We start from the raw sequence: 13,302 nt of genomic DNA, 5'->3' as shown, positions 1-13,302 counted from the left end.
CTCTCTGCAGTGCTGGGGGTCCCACTTAGGGATGCTGGGAGTGTTGGGGGTCCCAAGGGTCCCTTCTCCTCTGACTGTCACCTTCAGGGTACTGCGTTCTCAGACATTCCCCCTCTCCAGGTTCTCCACTTTGTTGTCCCGGGGATCCCAGGGGTCCCCACTGTCCAGGCTTCCCCTTCTCTGCTCTTTCTCTCCAGGCTCTCGGGGCTCTCGCAGCTCCCCCCTCTCTCCAGCCTCCCCCTCTCTCGAGAGATCAAGGCATGGGGACACCGAGGCTCCCCCACGGCAACCCCGCGCCCGCTCTCCCCCCTCCCCTTAGCGCCCTCTCCCACCCCTTTCCCACCTGCCCCCGAAACCCAGGCTCCCCCCAGCTCCCTTTTGGGGTGACCCACCCGCTCTTTTCACTTCTCTCTGTACAAAATTGCTTCCCAATATCCAACCTAAACCTCTCCTGGCACAGCTCAAGACCCAGCCCTCTTGTCCTACTGCTGCTTCCTGGCAGAACAGCCCCACCCCCACCTGGCTCCAACCTCCTGGCAGGGACTTGCAGACAGTCAGGAGGTCTCCCCTGAGCCTCCTCTTCTCCAGCCTCAACACCCCCAGCTCCCTCAGCCTCTCCTCACACCACTTGTGCTCCACTCCCTTCCCCAGCCTCCCTGCTCTTCTCTGGATCCTCTGACCCCAAAAACGCTCCCCCTCCCATAGAAAGGCCAAGGGCATCTGGGGACAGTCGGGGGGCTTTGTGGGGCACTGGGTGATTACTGGGGGATACTGGGACACACTGGGGGGAACCAGAGAGCATTGGGAGAACTGGGGGGTTACTGAGGGACACTGGGAGGGCACTGGGAGGGACTGGGGGGGAACTGGGGCACACTGGGGGCATTGGCAGAGAACTGGGGAGTTACTGGGGGATACCCGGACACACGGGGGGGATACTGGCAGGTTACTGGGCCATACTGGGGGTTACTGGGTGCTCACTGCAGGATCACTGGGGCCATCCTGGGGGGCAGTGGGAGGTCACTGGGACACACTGGCTGGTCACTGAGGGGGTTACTGGGCCATACTGAGGGTAACTGGGAGGTCACTGAGATATACTGGGGCACTGGGATCCCCTTACCCGGATGTGGTACATCTTCCCCTCTGGATTTTGGGGGGCATCCCTAGGACCCCTCACCTGGGGGCTGGGGGACCCCTCGAACTCCACTGCTGGGCTTTAGGGGACCCCCTAAAATCCCCTCAAAACCCCAGAAATCCCCCCCTCGATCCATCGAAACCTCCTCAAGGGCCCCTCATCCCTCCCCAGCACCCTCTAAACCCTCTCAGTGACCCACAAAACCCACCTGAGACTCCCCAAGCCCATTCAGGGACCCCCAATCCCCCCCACGGGCCCTCCAAACCGTCTGGGACACCTTAAACCCCCTAGAGACCCCAAAACTGCCTCGAAGGTCCCCGCAAAGCCTCCCAGGAACCCCAAACCTCCCCAGAGAGCCCAAAAGCCCACCTGGGACACCCCAAATCTTCTCAGAAAACGAAACCCCCATCAGAGCCCCCCAAAACCTTTAAGGGACCTTCAACCTCCCCCCTGAGTCCCTTCAGGGACCCCTCAAAACGTCCCCGGGAACCCCCGAACCCCCCCACTAAACCCTCCCGAGCCCTCCAGCCTTTCCACCCACACCCGCGCTCCCCGCAGCCCCCGAGGGGATCCCCAGACCCCGCTCTCGCCGCCCCCCCGCCAACTCACCCAGCGAAGTGCAGCGGCCGCAGGCGAGTCCTCCTCACTCCCGACCACGAGGCCAAAATGGCGCCCGCTCCGCGCGCCCTCCGCCTTTACAGACCCGCCCCGCAGCCAATCAGCGCGCGGCCACGGCCCCTGCCCGCCCTTCGCCACGCCCCCACCTGCGCGGTGCATTGTGGGAGTTGTATTCCCTGCGGTGGGGGAGGACCGGACTTGTTGGGGTTTAGTTTTTCTGTCTTCTTTTATTTTCTCTTTTTTATTTCTTTCTTTTCTTTCTTTTTTCTTTCTTCTTTCCTTTTTTCTTTTTTCTCGTTCTTCTTTTTTTTCTTTGTTCTTTTTTTTCAATTTTTTTCCTGTTTTTTCTTTCTTGTTTTCTCTTTTTTCTCCTTTTTCTTTTTTTTCTTCCTTTTCTTTGTTTTTCTTTTTCTTTTTCTTTTTTTTTCCTTTTTCCTTGTTTTTTATACATTTTTTTCTATCAGTTGTACTTTCAATCAGTTGTACTTTCAAGGAAAATATAAACACATATCAAAAAATTCTCCAGGTACATAGCTTACAACAACAGATAATCTGCCATTGTTCCAGGTTTGTGAGGATTCCCAAGATCACAAACACTGAGACACCAAGGGTGTCCCTTGCCACAGCCTTCAATCCACACCCAGCCCTGGATTTCTGCAAAGCCGCTGGGCAGGAGCAGGAGATGGAGCTGGTGCTCGGCGGGAGGGGCAGCAACAACAAACCTGTGTCTTTGGCACAGGGGAAGGAATTTAGTGCTTGAGGGGTTACATTCCACAGGCTCCCCTGGGGATCAGCTTATGCTTGGACAGTGAGAACAGCAAGAACATTCCTAATAAAAATGCCAGAGGGAAGGGAGCGGAGGGGGAGCAGGGGCAGGAAAAGGAAGCAGAGCGATGGAAGATGGGCTGGGGCGGTCGGGGCTGGGGGAAGGCAGGCTGGACAATGCCTTGTTTGGTCCAGCAGCTGGACCAGCTCCAGGGCAGATTTCGGGGGAGCCTCTGCCACAGGGACATGGACAAACAGACGCTACAAAAGCTCTCAGAGGGGTTGGGGGCTCTGGGCGGGGCTGCGCTCTCGCCTCAAGCCAGGATATCCCAGGGCAGTGGAACAGCAATTCCTGTCAGCTCCCAGCAAAGATTATTGGGGTTTGCACTGGGGAAATATTGACGCTCCAGCTTCCTCTTCTGTTTTTAGAACTTTGAGCTTGCAGTCGGGTAGAAGGGCTGGTGGGGGAGTGGGAAGAGACCCATTTTGAGGGACACATCTCACCCCTCAGTTAGATGGAGCTAAACTCCTAATCTTGCTTAGGAATAGCTGCTGATGCTCAGTTTTCTTCTTTCCCTTCTGCTTTAGTGGGATATTACATTTCCCTGCAGTATTGGTGATAGAAGGGTATGTCAGCTGGAATGGTTTGGTTCTTACAGAAAGCATAAATGCATTTTAAGGAAGGTATTTTTACATAGGTGAGGCCTCCAAAAAAAACCCCAAACCCCCAAAGGTAATATAAGTGCATAATAAAGTGAACTTTGGAGTTTTCTTTTTAATTTTTGGGTAGAAAAGCCATCCCAGTTAGGGACAGCCATTTATTGCATTGCTGAAAAAAAAAAACCAGCCAACAAACAAACAACTAAAAAAAAGTAATCTGAATTTGTTCCTATTCAGATTTGGTTTTGATCATAAGAATCCTTCTAGTGAAAAGGGCTAATTTACTCTTTCTAGAGGAATGTTTTAAGTGTGATTATCATAATATCACAGCTGCTGACAAGGTCTAAAATAGGACACTGACCTTGAACGTATTCCTGTGTTTAGGATGTGGTGCTTAACATTCAAGAAACAATAGAACTGCAAATCATTTATTAAGGTATCATCTCAAAATGTTCACTCTTGCTCTGTAAAGACATGCCACAAGGATTGTAGAAAGCTTGCAGTACTCCATGAAATACATGTGGTATTTTATCAGTCTAAATATGCATAAGATTTTCAAGGTTTCTGCTGGTAGTACTCCATAACTAAAGTAAGTTTTCCCTTTGGTGCTGCACGAGTTTATGATTTAATTGTTACTGACATTCCACCAGTCATATCATTAGCTTCACCAAATGAAAGGGAAATAATCTGTATTAATTAAAGAGAGCAACTGAATTCCCTCAGTCATCTTATCCTTGGCTGTCTGAGACAGGAATGCACTTCAGCTTCCCTATAGAAACTTCCACTAAAAAAGAGCTTGGGGTGATAGTGAGAGATCCATATTGAAGGGTGTGCCTGAATTATCTTTGGGAAGGAGACCTTTTTTGGTGGATGACAGGCAATGTGCCTGTGGTTCCTTTTTTCTGTCTGAGTTTTTTTCCCTTTCTTTTTGTCAGAGGCTTTGGAAAAGGTGTTTTGTCAAGAGAATAATATTCATTTATAGCCATGTGAACGGTTTCTATCCTGTACCATTGAAGGCAGTCATTTAAATACCCATACCCATGCCCTTGAAATAAAACAAGGAGAAAATATGGAGTGTTTTTTTGAGACTAGATAAACTGAATGTAGTTCAGTAACACAGTAAGGCAATTGCTGTTATTTCACAGAGACATTTTTTTGTATGCTGGAACTGAGGGTAGCAGCAAAAGCTAAAAGCCTTGTTCTGTGTCTTTGTGAACACACTGTGGGTAAGTTCAAAGGAGCATTCAGAGGTTGTGTTGTGTGAGCTTTTTTCCCTCAGATCAAAACAAGGAGTAATTAATGCTAAATCCAGCAGATGGCTTTCAAGTAACAACTTGGTTCAGTTTGTCCAACTGTGTACAAACAGGTGAGGAAAATCTGGAACTTTAGAAGGGTTATTAGTTTTTTACCTCATTAGCAGGATATCCAGGGGTGCACCAAGTGCCTTCCAGTGAGGAACACAAGAGACAAGGAGACAGTGACAATATTGTTCTAATGTTAATCTCACTGGAGCACAGAATGAGGTCACATCTGAGTTATGTTTCTTAATTTAGTGATTGGGAATAAAGAGAAAATCACATATTTGATGACACTTAAGGATTTATTTCACACTCTTAACAACAAGGTATTTTGCAGCTGGACTTTGAATAAGGTTCCACGGTGTATTGCACATTTCTATCTCAACTTAACAGTCTACTTCTTCCCAAACAGAAATCTTGTAGGAAACAACTTGTACAAGAGGACTCTATTGTCATCTCCCAAAACCTTGCAGAGGTCCCAGAGATCTCTCAGGAAGGAATTTGGGGCCTCAAGCACATGACCCGTATATAGAGGCTGAGGACTCAGGGGTCAGTGGTGTGAAGATTGAGGACAGTAGAGGAACAGCCTGAGAGGTCTGGAAGGGGGGTGTCAGAGCTGGTGGAGCTTTTCTTCCTGTCAGAAAACAGCCTAAGAAAGAACTAGTGCCACCAAGGGCAGCTGGGGTGGCCGAGACTGGTGACAAGAAGTCAGAAATTTCCCTCCGAGGTCAGTGTTGTGGTGCAATATGTCACAAAGAAGGTGTCTGGATGAGCCCAAGGCTTTGTGTGTGCAGGAAGAGCCAGGGAGGACACAGAGATGTCAGTGCAGGAAGGTGCCAGCCAGGTGGGGCAGCCGGGGGGATGACGACAGCCTGCAGGGAAAGGGGCAGGGCATGGACACCGTAGGACAGCCTGGGCTGGAGAGGAGACAGGGATGGGGAGAAGCTGAAAGGCCCTGACAGAGCCACCTTCTGCAGGCCTTTGGCCATGGCTGCTGTCTGTGCCCCTGATGCCAGGAGGAGGGGAGTGGCCCTTGCAGCCCTGGGGCCTCATGGCCTCCTTGTCCCTGCTCAGCAGCCTGGCAGGTGCCACCCCATGGTCCTGCCCTTGGCACTGCACATCCCACATCCCAGTGCCCCAGGAAGAGCCCTGAGGAATGAGGCAGGGACAGGATGTGCCTTCCCAGGGGCTGGGGGTCAGGGCTTGGCCCTTTGGATTAAAGAAACAAGTCAAGGTTTATTCAGCATCAGAGCCACCTTTGCCTTGCTTGTCCATCCTTGTCATCACTGTCTGCAGTTTTCTGCTCTAACTGGAATCTGGGGACACTTTCACAGTCATGTCCCTCAGTGGGACCCATTAACTGTACAAGAAACTTCAGTATTTCAATCTCATTTTGACTTCTTGAGAACTTGTTTGAACTTACTCTCAGGGACTGAGTCTCATGTAAACAACACCAATCCCCCTGAGGGTCATGAAATGCCTGGGGCTGTTGCTGTGCTGCTGAGCTGGGCCAGGCTCCTGGCACACAGGGAGCTCCTGGCAAGCAAGAAGAGCTTCAAAGAAGCAGCTCTGCTGGTGAGCAGCTCCTCTGCACAGCCCAGCAGGGCTGAGGGCACTGCCTGCAGCACCGAGGGCACAAAAGCAAGGCAGAGAGAGGTTACACACAGCCTGGGCTGGGAGGGAAGTCAATAGGAAGATCCACTGGAGGAGGAATTTTTCCAGGCTTCCTCACAGTAAGTCAGCATGAAGGGCAATGTGTCTGCAGTTGGTGCAAAGATCTCCTAACGCTGGCACATCCCACTCCCTGCTGCACCATCCCAGGCACATCCCAGCAGGGTTCCCTTCTCCCCGGGATGGCTGCAGGGTTGTGAAGCCGGGCTGTGCCACCCAGGCTGCCCCAAGCTGTCCTGCAGAGCAGGGTCCTGCAGCCCAGGGCTGTGCCTGGGCAGGAGCTCTGCCACTGCCAGGGGCAGCTCTCAGCCGGGCTGGGGAGCTCCCTCAGGGCTGGGCAGAGGCTGGGGGTGGAAAGAGCAAAGCCTGGCAGGGCAGGGCAGGTTTCTTCTGCTATCGAGTGAGAGTTTTGTGGGTCACAGGGCTGCTCACAGAACCAGAGCACCCCAGGATATTTTCCAGGGGATACTTCAAGGGGAAGGTCCAAGGAGGGATTTCTCTCAAGCTCTCAAGCCACATGCCTGGTGGTTTGAGTTCCAGAGGGAACTCTGAGGAGCTGCCCAGGGCTGGGAACAACTTGCTGGCACTGCTGGTGTCTGGGAGGTGGCCCAGCTGGCTCAGGGTGATGCTGCCCTGAGTGCCCAGTGGGCTCTGCTCTGGCCTCTCCCAGCTGGACCCTCCCTGTGCATTTCCTTGGTTCTCAGCTTGCCCCTGGTCCTGAGGTTGTTCCCTCCTTCTCTCAGTCAGGCTCACTGGGGAGGGGAGTTCAAGCTACACAGTCCAACACTGATACTGGGATTCCCCTATGGCAGGTGTGTCCCTGGGAATGAGACATTCCAATTGTCCTCTGCCCTGAGGGGTGCGGGCAGTGAAGTCTGTGGGCCTGGTTTAGGAGCTCTTTTTCCCTCAATCAGACCCCATCTTTAGGACACTTGTCTCTTTTCTGAGGTTTCCTTCTAAGGTGGGAGCTGGCCTGGAGAATGCAAATCATCCTCCCAGCACAGCTGTGTTCTCTGAAAGCCCCAGTGGAGAGGGGAAGAGATGCTGTGCCCATGCCAGGAGATGCTGTTGGGTTGGGGAGATGAGCCACGGGTGTCCTTGGCTCCAAGTGGGGTGCTGAGCCCTTGAGACAGGCTGAGACACTGAGGGGTGTGGGATGGATCCCTCTGCTCTCAACAGTGTCTGGTGGCTTTTCAGACCAAACTCGGAGTGTGATCAATCTCCATCTCAGGAAGGTGCAAACCCAGGGCAGCTGGAAAAAGAGAGAGGGACAGACCAGCTCCCCTCACTCTGCACGAAGCCCCAGATAATCCTCCTGCCTGGCAGGATCTGCTCTGTTCTCCTCGAGTGCATCAGAAGTGCTGAGGGGTTGTGACATCCAGGAACACTCCTTAGAAAAGATGAATGGAGTCTGAAAACAATCCCAAACTTCTGAAACTCCCTTCTGCTCTCTTGGTTCTTTTTGGGAGTGCAAATGCTGACAAACTCTTTTGCAGTGGAAGCAGTTTCATCTGAAACAGCTGAACACCAGGACGGGCCCCTGTGCCCACCATGCCCATGACCCCACCAGTGCAGAGCCGGACTGACCCCTCACAGCCGGTGGGCAGAGGGTCTGCTCCTCATGGAAGATGTAATGAGCCCCAACCAGGGCTCCAGCCATTGAGCTGAAGAAGAGAACCCTAGAAAAGGAAAACCAATGGAGCAGTGAAACGGGTGTTGGAAAGTGGCTTTGATTTTTTTTAGAATGTTCTGCCCTAACTTGTCACTGTTATTTCCTACTTGAACAGTGCCCCACATCTAGAGGCAACAAATGCCCAACAGCAGCTCCCTCACCCAGTTCCTCCTCCTGGCATTCGCAGACAGGCGGGAGCTGCAGCTCCTGCACTTCTGGCTCTTCCTGGCCATCTCCCTGGCTGCCCTCCTGGCCAACGGCCTCATCCTCAGCGCCGTAGCCTGCGACCACCACCTGCACACCCCCATGGGCTTCTTCCTGCTCAACCTCTCCCTCACAGACCTGGGCTGCATCTGCACCACTGTCCCCAAAGCCATGCACAATTCCCTCTGGGACACCACAACCATCTCCTACATGGGATGTGCTGCACAGCTCTTTTTCTTTCTGTTCTTCATCACAGCAGAGTTTTATCTCCTCACCATCATGTGCTACGACCGCTACGTTGCCATCTGCAAACCCCTGCACTACGAGACCCTCCTGGGCAGCAGAGCTTGTGCCCACATGGCAGCAGCTGCCTGGGCCACTGCATTTCTCAATGCTCTGATGCACACAGCCAGTACATTTTCCCTGCCCCTGTGCCAGGGCAATGCCCTGGGCCAGTTCTTCTGTGAAATCCCACCCATCCTCAAGCTCTCCTGCTCACACTCAGGCTACCTCAGGGAAATTTGGCTTTTTGTGGTTAGTTGCTCTTTAGCATTTGGTTGTTTTGTTTTCATTGTTTTCTCCTATGTGCAAATTTTTAGGGTTGTGTTGAGAATCCCCTCTCAGCAGGGACAGCACAAAGCCTTTTCCACGTGCCTCCCTCACCTGGCCATGGTCTCTCTGTTTATCAGCACTGGTTTGTTTACTTACCTGAAGCCTCCCTCCATCTCCTCCCCATCCCTGGATCTGGCCCTGTCCGTTCTGTACTTGGTGGTTCCTCCAACACTGAACCCCCTCATCTACAGCCTGAGGAACCAGGAGATCAAGGATGCCCTGAGGAAAATCATAACTGGGTGTTTTTCAGAAGCAATAAACTCTCCTTCTTCTGCATGTTATGGACATAATTAAAGGCCAATCCTGTTATGGACTTCATGACAGGCCCACCATATCTTCTCTGTTTGTTGCTCCTGGGAGGGGTGTTATTTTTGTGAGAATTTGTTCACAACAAAAAATCTTTAAACACCATTTTCAGTTCAGTGTTTGCCTTTCTAGCCTGGCCCACAGGCTGTACAAATTGCCAATTGTACTCACTGTGTGCTCAAACCAAATAAAGAACTCTGCATTGGCTTGTTTGCCTGACATCTTTCCTCTCTGACTTCTCTGCAGCTGCAGGGTCGGGGCCTCTGTGCAGAGCTGGGCCAGAAAAGAGTCCCAGCAGAGCAGCACTGCCAGGGAGCAGCAGCCCTTCTCCTGCCTGGCCTCCTTTCCCTTCCCTTCCACACTGTCCTGCAGAGCCCTGTGTTCCTGGAGGCCTCAGTGCTCTGGTAGTCGGTCCCAGTCCTGCTGCAGGACTGTCCAGGGACTGCAGGCAGGGACAGCCACGGGCACTGCTGGCACAGAGCTGACCTCTGCAGCAGCACTGCCATCCTGCAGGGGCATCTCCTCAGGGCAGGGCCTCAAAGCTTCCATCTGCTTTCCACTTTGCTCTCCAGGATGTGCCCAACACAACGCCCTGCAGAGGAAAACAGCAGTGACCAGCACAAGGGTGGGAGTGCTCAGGGTGGGGGCACCCAGCAGTGCCCTGGCACAGCCAGCGCCGCTCCCAGCACTGGCCTCTCACCCCAGGCCATTGGGCTTGTTCTTCCCTCCAAGGAGGGACATCAAATGACCAGCTCAGGGGTCCATGTTTGCACTGCATGCACAAGACATGCCCATGTGTCACGGCTTGGGGCTGGGGGGGTGGAAGGCTTAGACAAAGTTGATGGCAGAAGCCGTCTCGTTGAGCTACGAGGGGCAGAAAGGACCCCCTTGCTTTCTAAATTCCTTCTCAGAGAGGAGCCTGGGGGTGGCTGGATCCAATCTCAGGCTCAGATTTTGGTTTCAATTGAAGGAATTATAGAGGTGTGATTCAATCACTTTGTCCTGCAGGTTTTAGTGATGGCAAATCAGAAATATTTCTTTAAAATGAATTATTTATTATGTCAAATGAACAGAAAATTTACCAGACAAGTGAGCAGACAAAAGACCTCAATCAGAATTATTTACTGCCCAGTATAAAAGCCAAAAAACTCCTAGCAGTATAGTTTAAGATAGGATATTGTAGTCTATCAAAGTCATTCTATTAAAGCAGTTGGATCAAAGCCAGCAAAAAGAAACAATCCTGAAGTAGAGATTGAGGTAACTCACCCCACAACGATAGGGAGTAGTTCTATCTCTTTCACTTAACCCCTGGAGAGTGACCATGAAGAGCTGTCCCTGCTTCATGGCAGAAGCTCAACACACTTCAAGGAAGTCTGTGGAAGAATCTGCCATGTGAAAGTTGGACGGGGCTTTTATAGTTATCAAGGGTTTGACTGCCAGATGTATTTCAAGGCCAGGGAGCAGCTTATCTGTCAAATCCTGCTTCAGAAAGCAGGATGTGTGCTTGAACATTCATGAAGCATTTTGGGTTTAGCATAATTCAATATAAAAATAGCACCTTGACTCCAGCAGTAACTCACCACAGAGAGCTTGCATTATTTGCATTCTCTGACCAATTTTTAGGTATTGTCAGAGCAGAGCATCCTGCCAGAAACGGCCCCTTGATTTCCATGAGGTTCCAAAAACTCTCAGGGTTCCTTTTGTTCCATGAGGTCCTTCAGTGTCACAACGGACCTTTGGTTCCATGAGGTTCTGGGGTGTCACAATGGCCCTGATGATTTCATGAGTTTCCACTGTCTCTCCAGGAATTCCTTTGGTTCCATGATGCCCTGCAGTGTCACAATGGCTCCTTGATTCCAGGATGTTCCAAAACATCCCAGGGTTCCCTTGGCTCCAAGAGGCTCCCCAGTGTCCCACCGGCCCCTGGATTCCAGCAGGCCCTGCAGTGTCCCAATGGCCACTCGGTTCCAGGAGCCACAGCGGCTGCCGCCGGCGTCTGTGCCCGGAGCCGCCGCTCCCACGGGGCTGCCGCACTCACCGCCGGGGTTGCCGCTCGCGCAGCCGCCGCTCTGCCCCGGCTGCACCGGGACCCGGCACCGCCTCGGGCCTGCGCTGCCGCCTCAGCGGCCACAGGGACACAGGGATGGGGGACCTTTGCTCTGCCACTGAGGGGGCCTGGCTTTGTTCTGCTGGGGTCTGGGCTTTAGGAAAATTGCTGTTCATTTTCATGCTCCACTGGAACACCTCCTGAATTCCAAAGGTTTCCTAATCCAGGGGGAGGGGTTTCTATGGCATCGGAGGTGCCGCCCCTCGGGACACATTGTCAATAAACCATCCAGCTGATTTGGATGGGTGTAAGAGCTGGGGAACACAGGATAATCAGTCATCCCATGAAAACCTTGGAATCTTCCCTACCTGAATCATAACCCAAATGGAACAGTTTGGATCCAATTCCCAAATAGTTTGGAAACTCCAGTCATTCCTGATACCAGGATGGAAATTCAGCAGATAACTAAAGCCAGTCCCCTTGGGAGCCCACAACCAGCGGGGCTGAGGGAGGCCCTGGCAGCTCCCCAGCACCTCCCTCTCAGTGGGACACCTCTGGCAGCCTCTCCCAGCTCGGGAACCCTCCAGTTTGCAACATTCCAAAGACCGTTGCTGATGTCCAGGACAATTCTGATCCCCCTCAACAAACACTCCTCCAGCTGTGACCCTTGTCTGTTGGCAAACACAAAGGGATTTGGGGGAGTGTTTCCCTGACAACAAGGAGAATTTGGGAGAGGGACCTTTCCACCCCCAGCTCTTGATGTGTCCACACATCTCTGCCTGGGTGTGGGTGTGAATTGACTGTGGTGTGAAGGTTGTTATTGTGAATCTATAATTCAGTCACTGTTAAATTTATAGCACATGCTATTGAATCACTTGATAACTGTTCAATTGGTCAATGATTAAGTGCTACTAATGTCTTTTGCCCCCTTGTCTTTGGATCCAAATCCTTTGTGCTCTGACCCTCTTGCATCCCAAGGCTTTGTGTAAATCATTCCCTTTCATCAAAAAATATAATTTTCGTGACTTCCACTTTAAAATCTTCCTCCTTAGCTAAACTACATAGCAACTCTAATTAATTGTTGATGTCTTGAAGACTTGAAAACAATTAAAGAAAGAAAAATAATTTGTTCTTCAATGTTTTAATGGGTCCCACAGTGTGTTTGGAGTTGCATCAGCTGTCAGTCCAAGATGGGCCATGTCAGAACTGGTGAGGTTGGGGGGTGAGGAGCAAGGCTGATCATCCAGGGTCAGTGTGGATCTCCTGAGGAGACACTCAGCATCAAGATCACTTGGAGAACACCTCTATCACCTCTTCTCAAAACTAAAAAATATCCATAATTGAATTAAAACAAAAAAAGAAGTACAGATTTTGAAGACTTGTTTTGAAATTGCCATAGAGACAATTAAAGGAATACAAAGAGATCCTGAGGGATTTCTGGAATTTAATGAGCCCCACAGTGTGTTTGCAGCCCAGCCCAAGAACCTGAGGTACTGAGAGAAGATTGAAGCAGCTGCTCAAGAAGTCAGAAGCCAAAGTCCAAGTGCCTTGAAGCATTGCTGGGCCCCACTGAGGGCAGGCACTGACAAAGCCTCCCCAGGGACTCCTTGGAGCAGCTCCTTGGAGGCCAGGAGTGCAGGCAGACAAAGGCTCTGGGCAGGCCCCTGCAATGCTGAGCAAAGCCTGCCTTGGTTTTGTGGAGCACAAAGGCCAAGGCCTGAGCCCCAGGCCCTGGGCCAGCAGATCCTGTCCCTCCCGGCTGGCTCAGGGCTGTTTGGGGGGCAATGGGATGGGAGGGGGAGGAACAACAAAGGCCCAAAACTGGGCAACCCCTGCCAGGCTCCTGAGGGAGGGGCGAGGCAGAAACCAAGGGCAGAATCTGCCAGGAAAGTTGGTTGTGGTGGCCTGAGTGGCAGAGGCAGCTGCCAGAGGCAAGGGGACAAAGGCCTGGGTGCCTTTGGGCCTTGCAGCCCTGCCAGAGCCCTTGGCCATCTCTCCTGCAGGCTGTCCTGCCCTGGCCCTGCTGCTGCTCTGGCCTTGCAGGCTGCACACACCCCTCCTGCTTTCCCACCCCCTCCCAGCAGCATTTCTAGACCCTCCCTGATGTCTCTGCACCAGCTCTGGCTGTTCCCTGGAACACAAAGCCATGGGCTGATCCTGACTCCCTCTGGGTGGCCTCTTGCAGCACAAGAGTCCCCATTGAGTGACATACCTTTTTCCTCACCTTCAGTCTGAACCTTCAATGCTGCTCTTTGTGGTGATTTCATTCTATTTCCAATATGGACAAAAGCTCCATCCTGTCAGATCTCCTCTAGAC

The 13,302-nt window shown here is 51.9% G+C and overlaps 2 protein-coding genes across 2 annotated transcripts in view; one reads left to right on the top strand and one right to left on the bottom strand.

The window, feature by feature from the left end:
- Positions 1-13,302, bottom strand: part of LOC135405272 (zinc finger protein 501-like) — an 895,895-nt gene that overhangs the window by 545,685 nt on the left and 336,908 nt on the right. The window lies entirely within an intron of this gene.
- Positions 7,943-8,926, top strand: LOC135404565 (olfactory receptor 14J1-like). Its single transcript, XM_064639304.1, has one exon. It carries the CDS (start codon positions 7,955-7,957, stop codon positions 8,924-8,926), a length of 972 nt encoding a protein of 323 aa, XP_064495374.1. The 5' UTR covers positions 7,943-7,954.

This window comes from Pseudopipra pipra, chromosome W (assembly GCF_036250125.1).
Source record: "Pseudopipra pipra isolate bDixPip1 chromosome W, bDixPip1.hap1, whole genome shotgun sequence".
Taxonomy (NCBI): Eukaryota; Metazoa; Chordata; class Aves; order Passeriformes; family Pipridae; genus Pseudopipra; species Pseudopipra pipra.
This window is presented reverse-complemented; position numbering and strand designations above follow the sequence as displayed.

What these genes read in the sequence shown, in the direction of transcription:
- LOC135404565 (XM_064639304.1), top strand. Translation starts at nt 7,955, where the DNA reads ATGCCCAACAGCAGCTCCCTCACCCAGTTCCTCCTCCTGGCATTCGCA.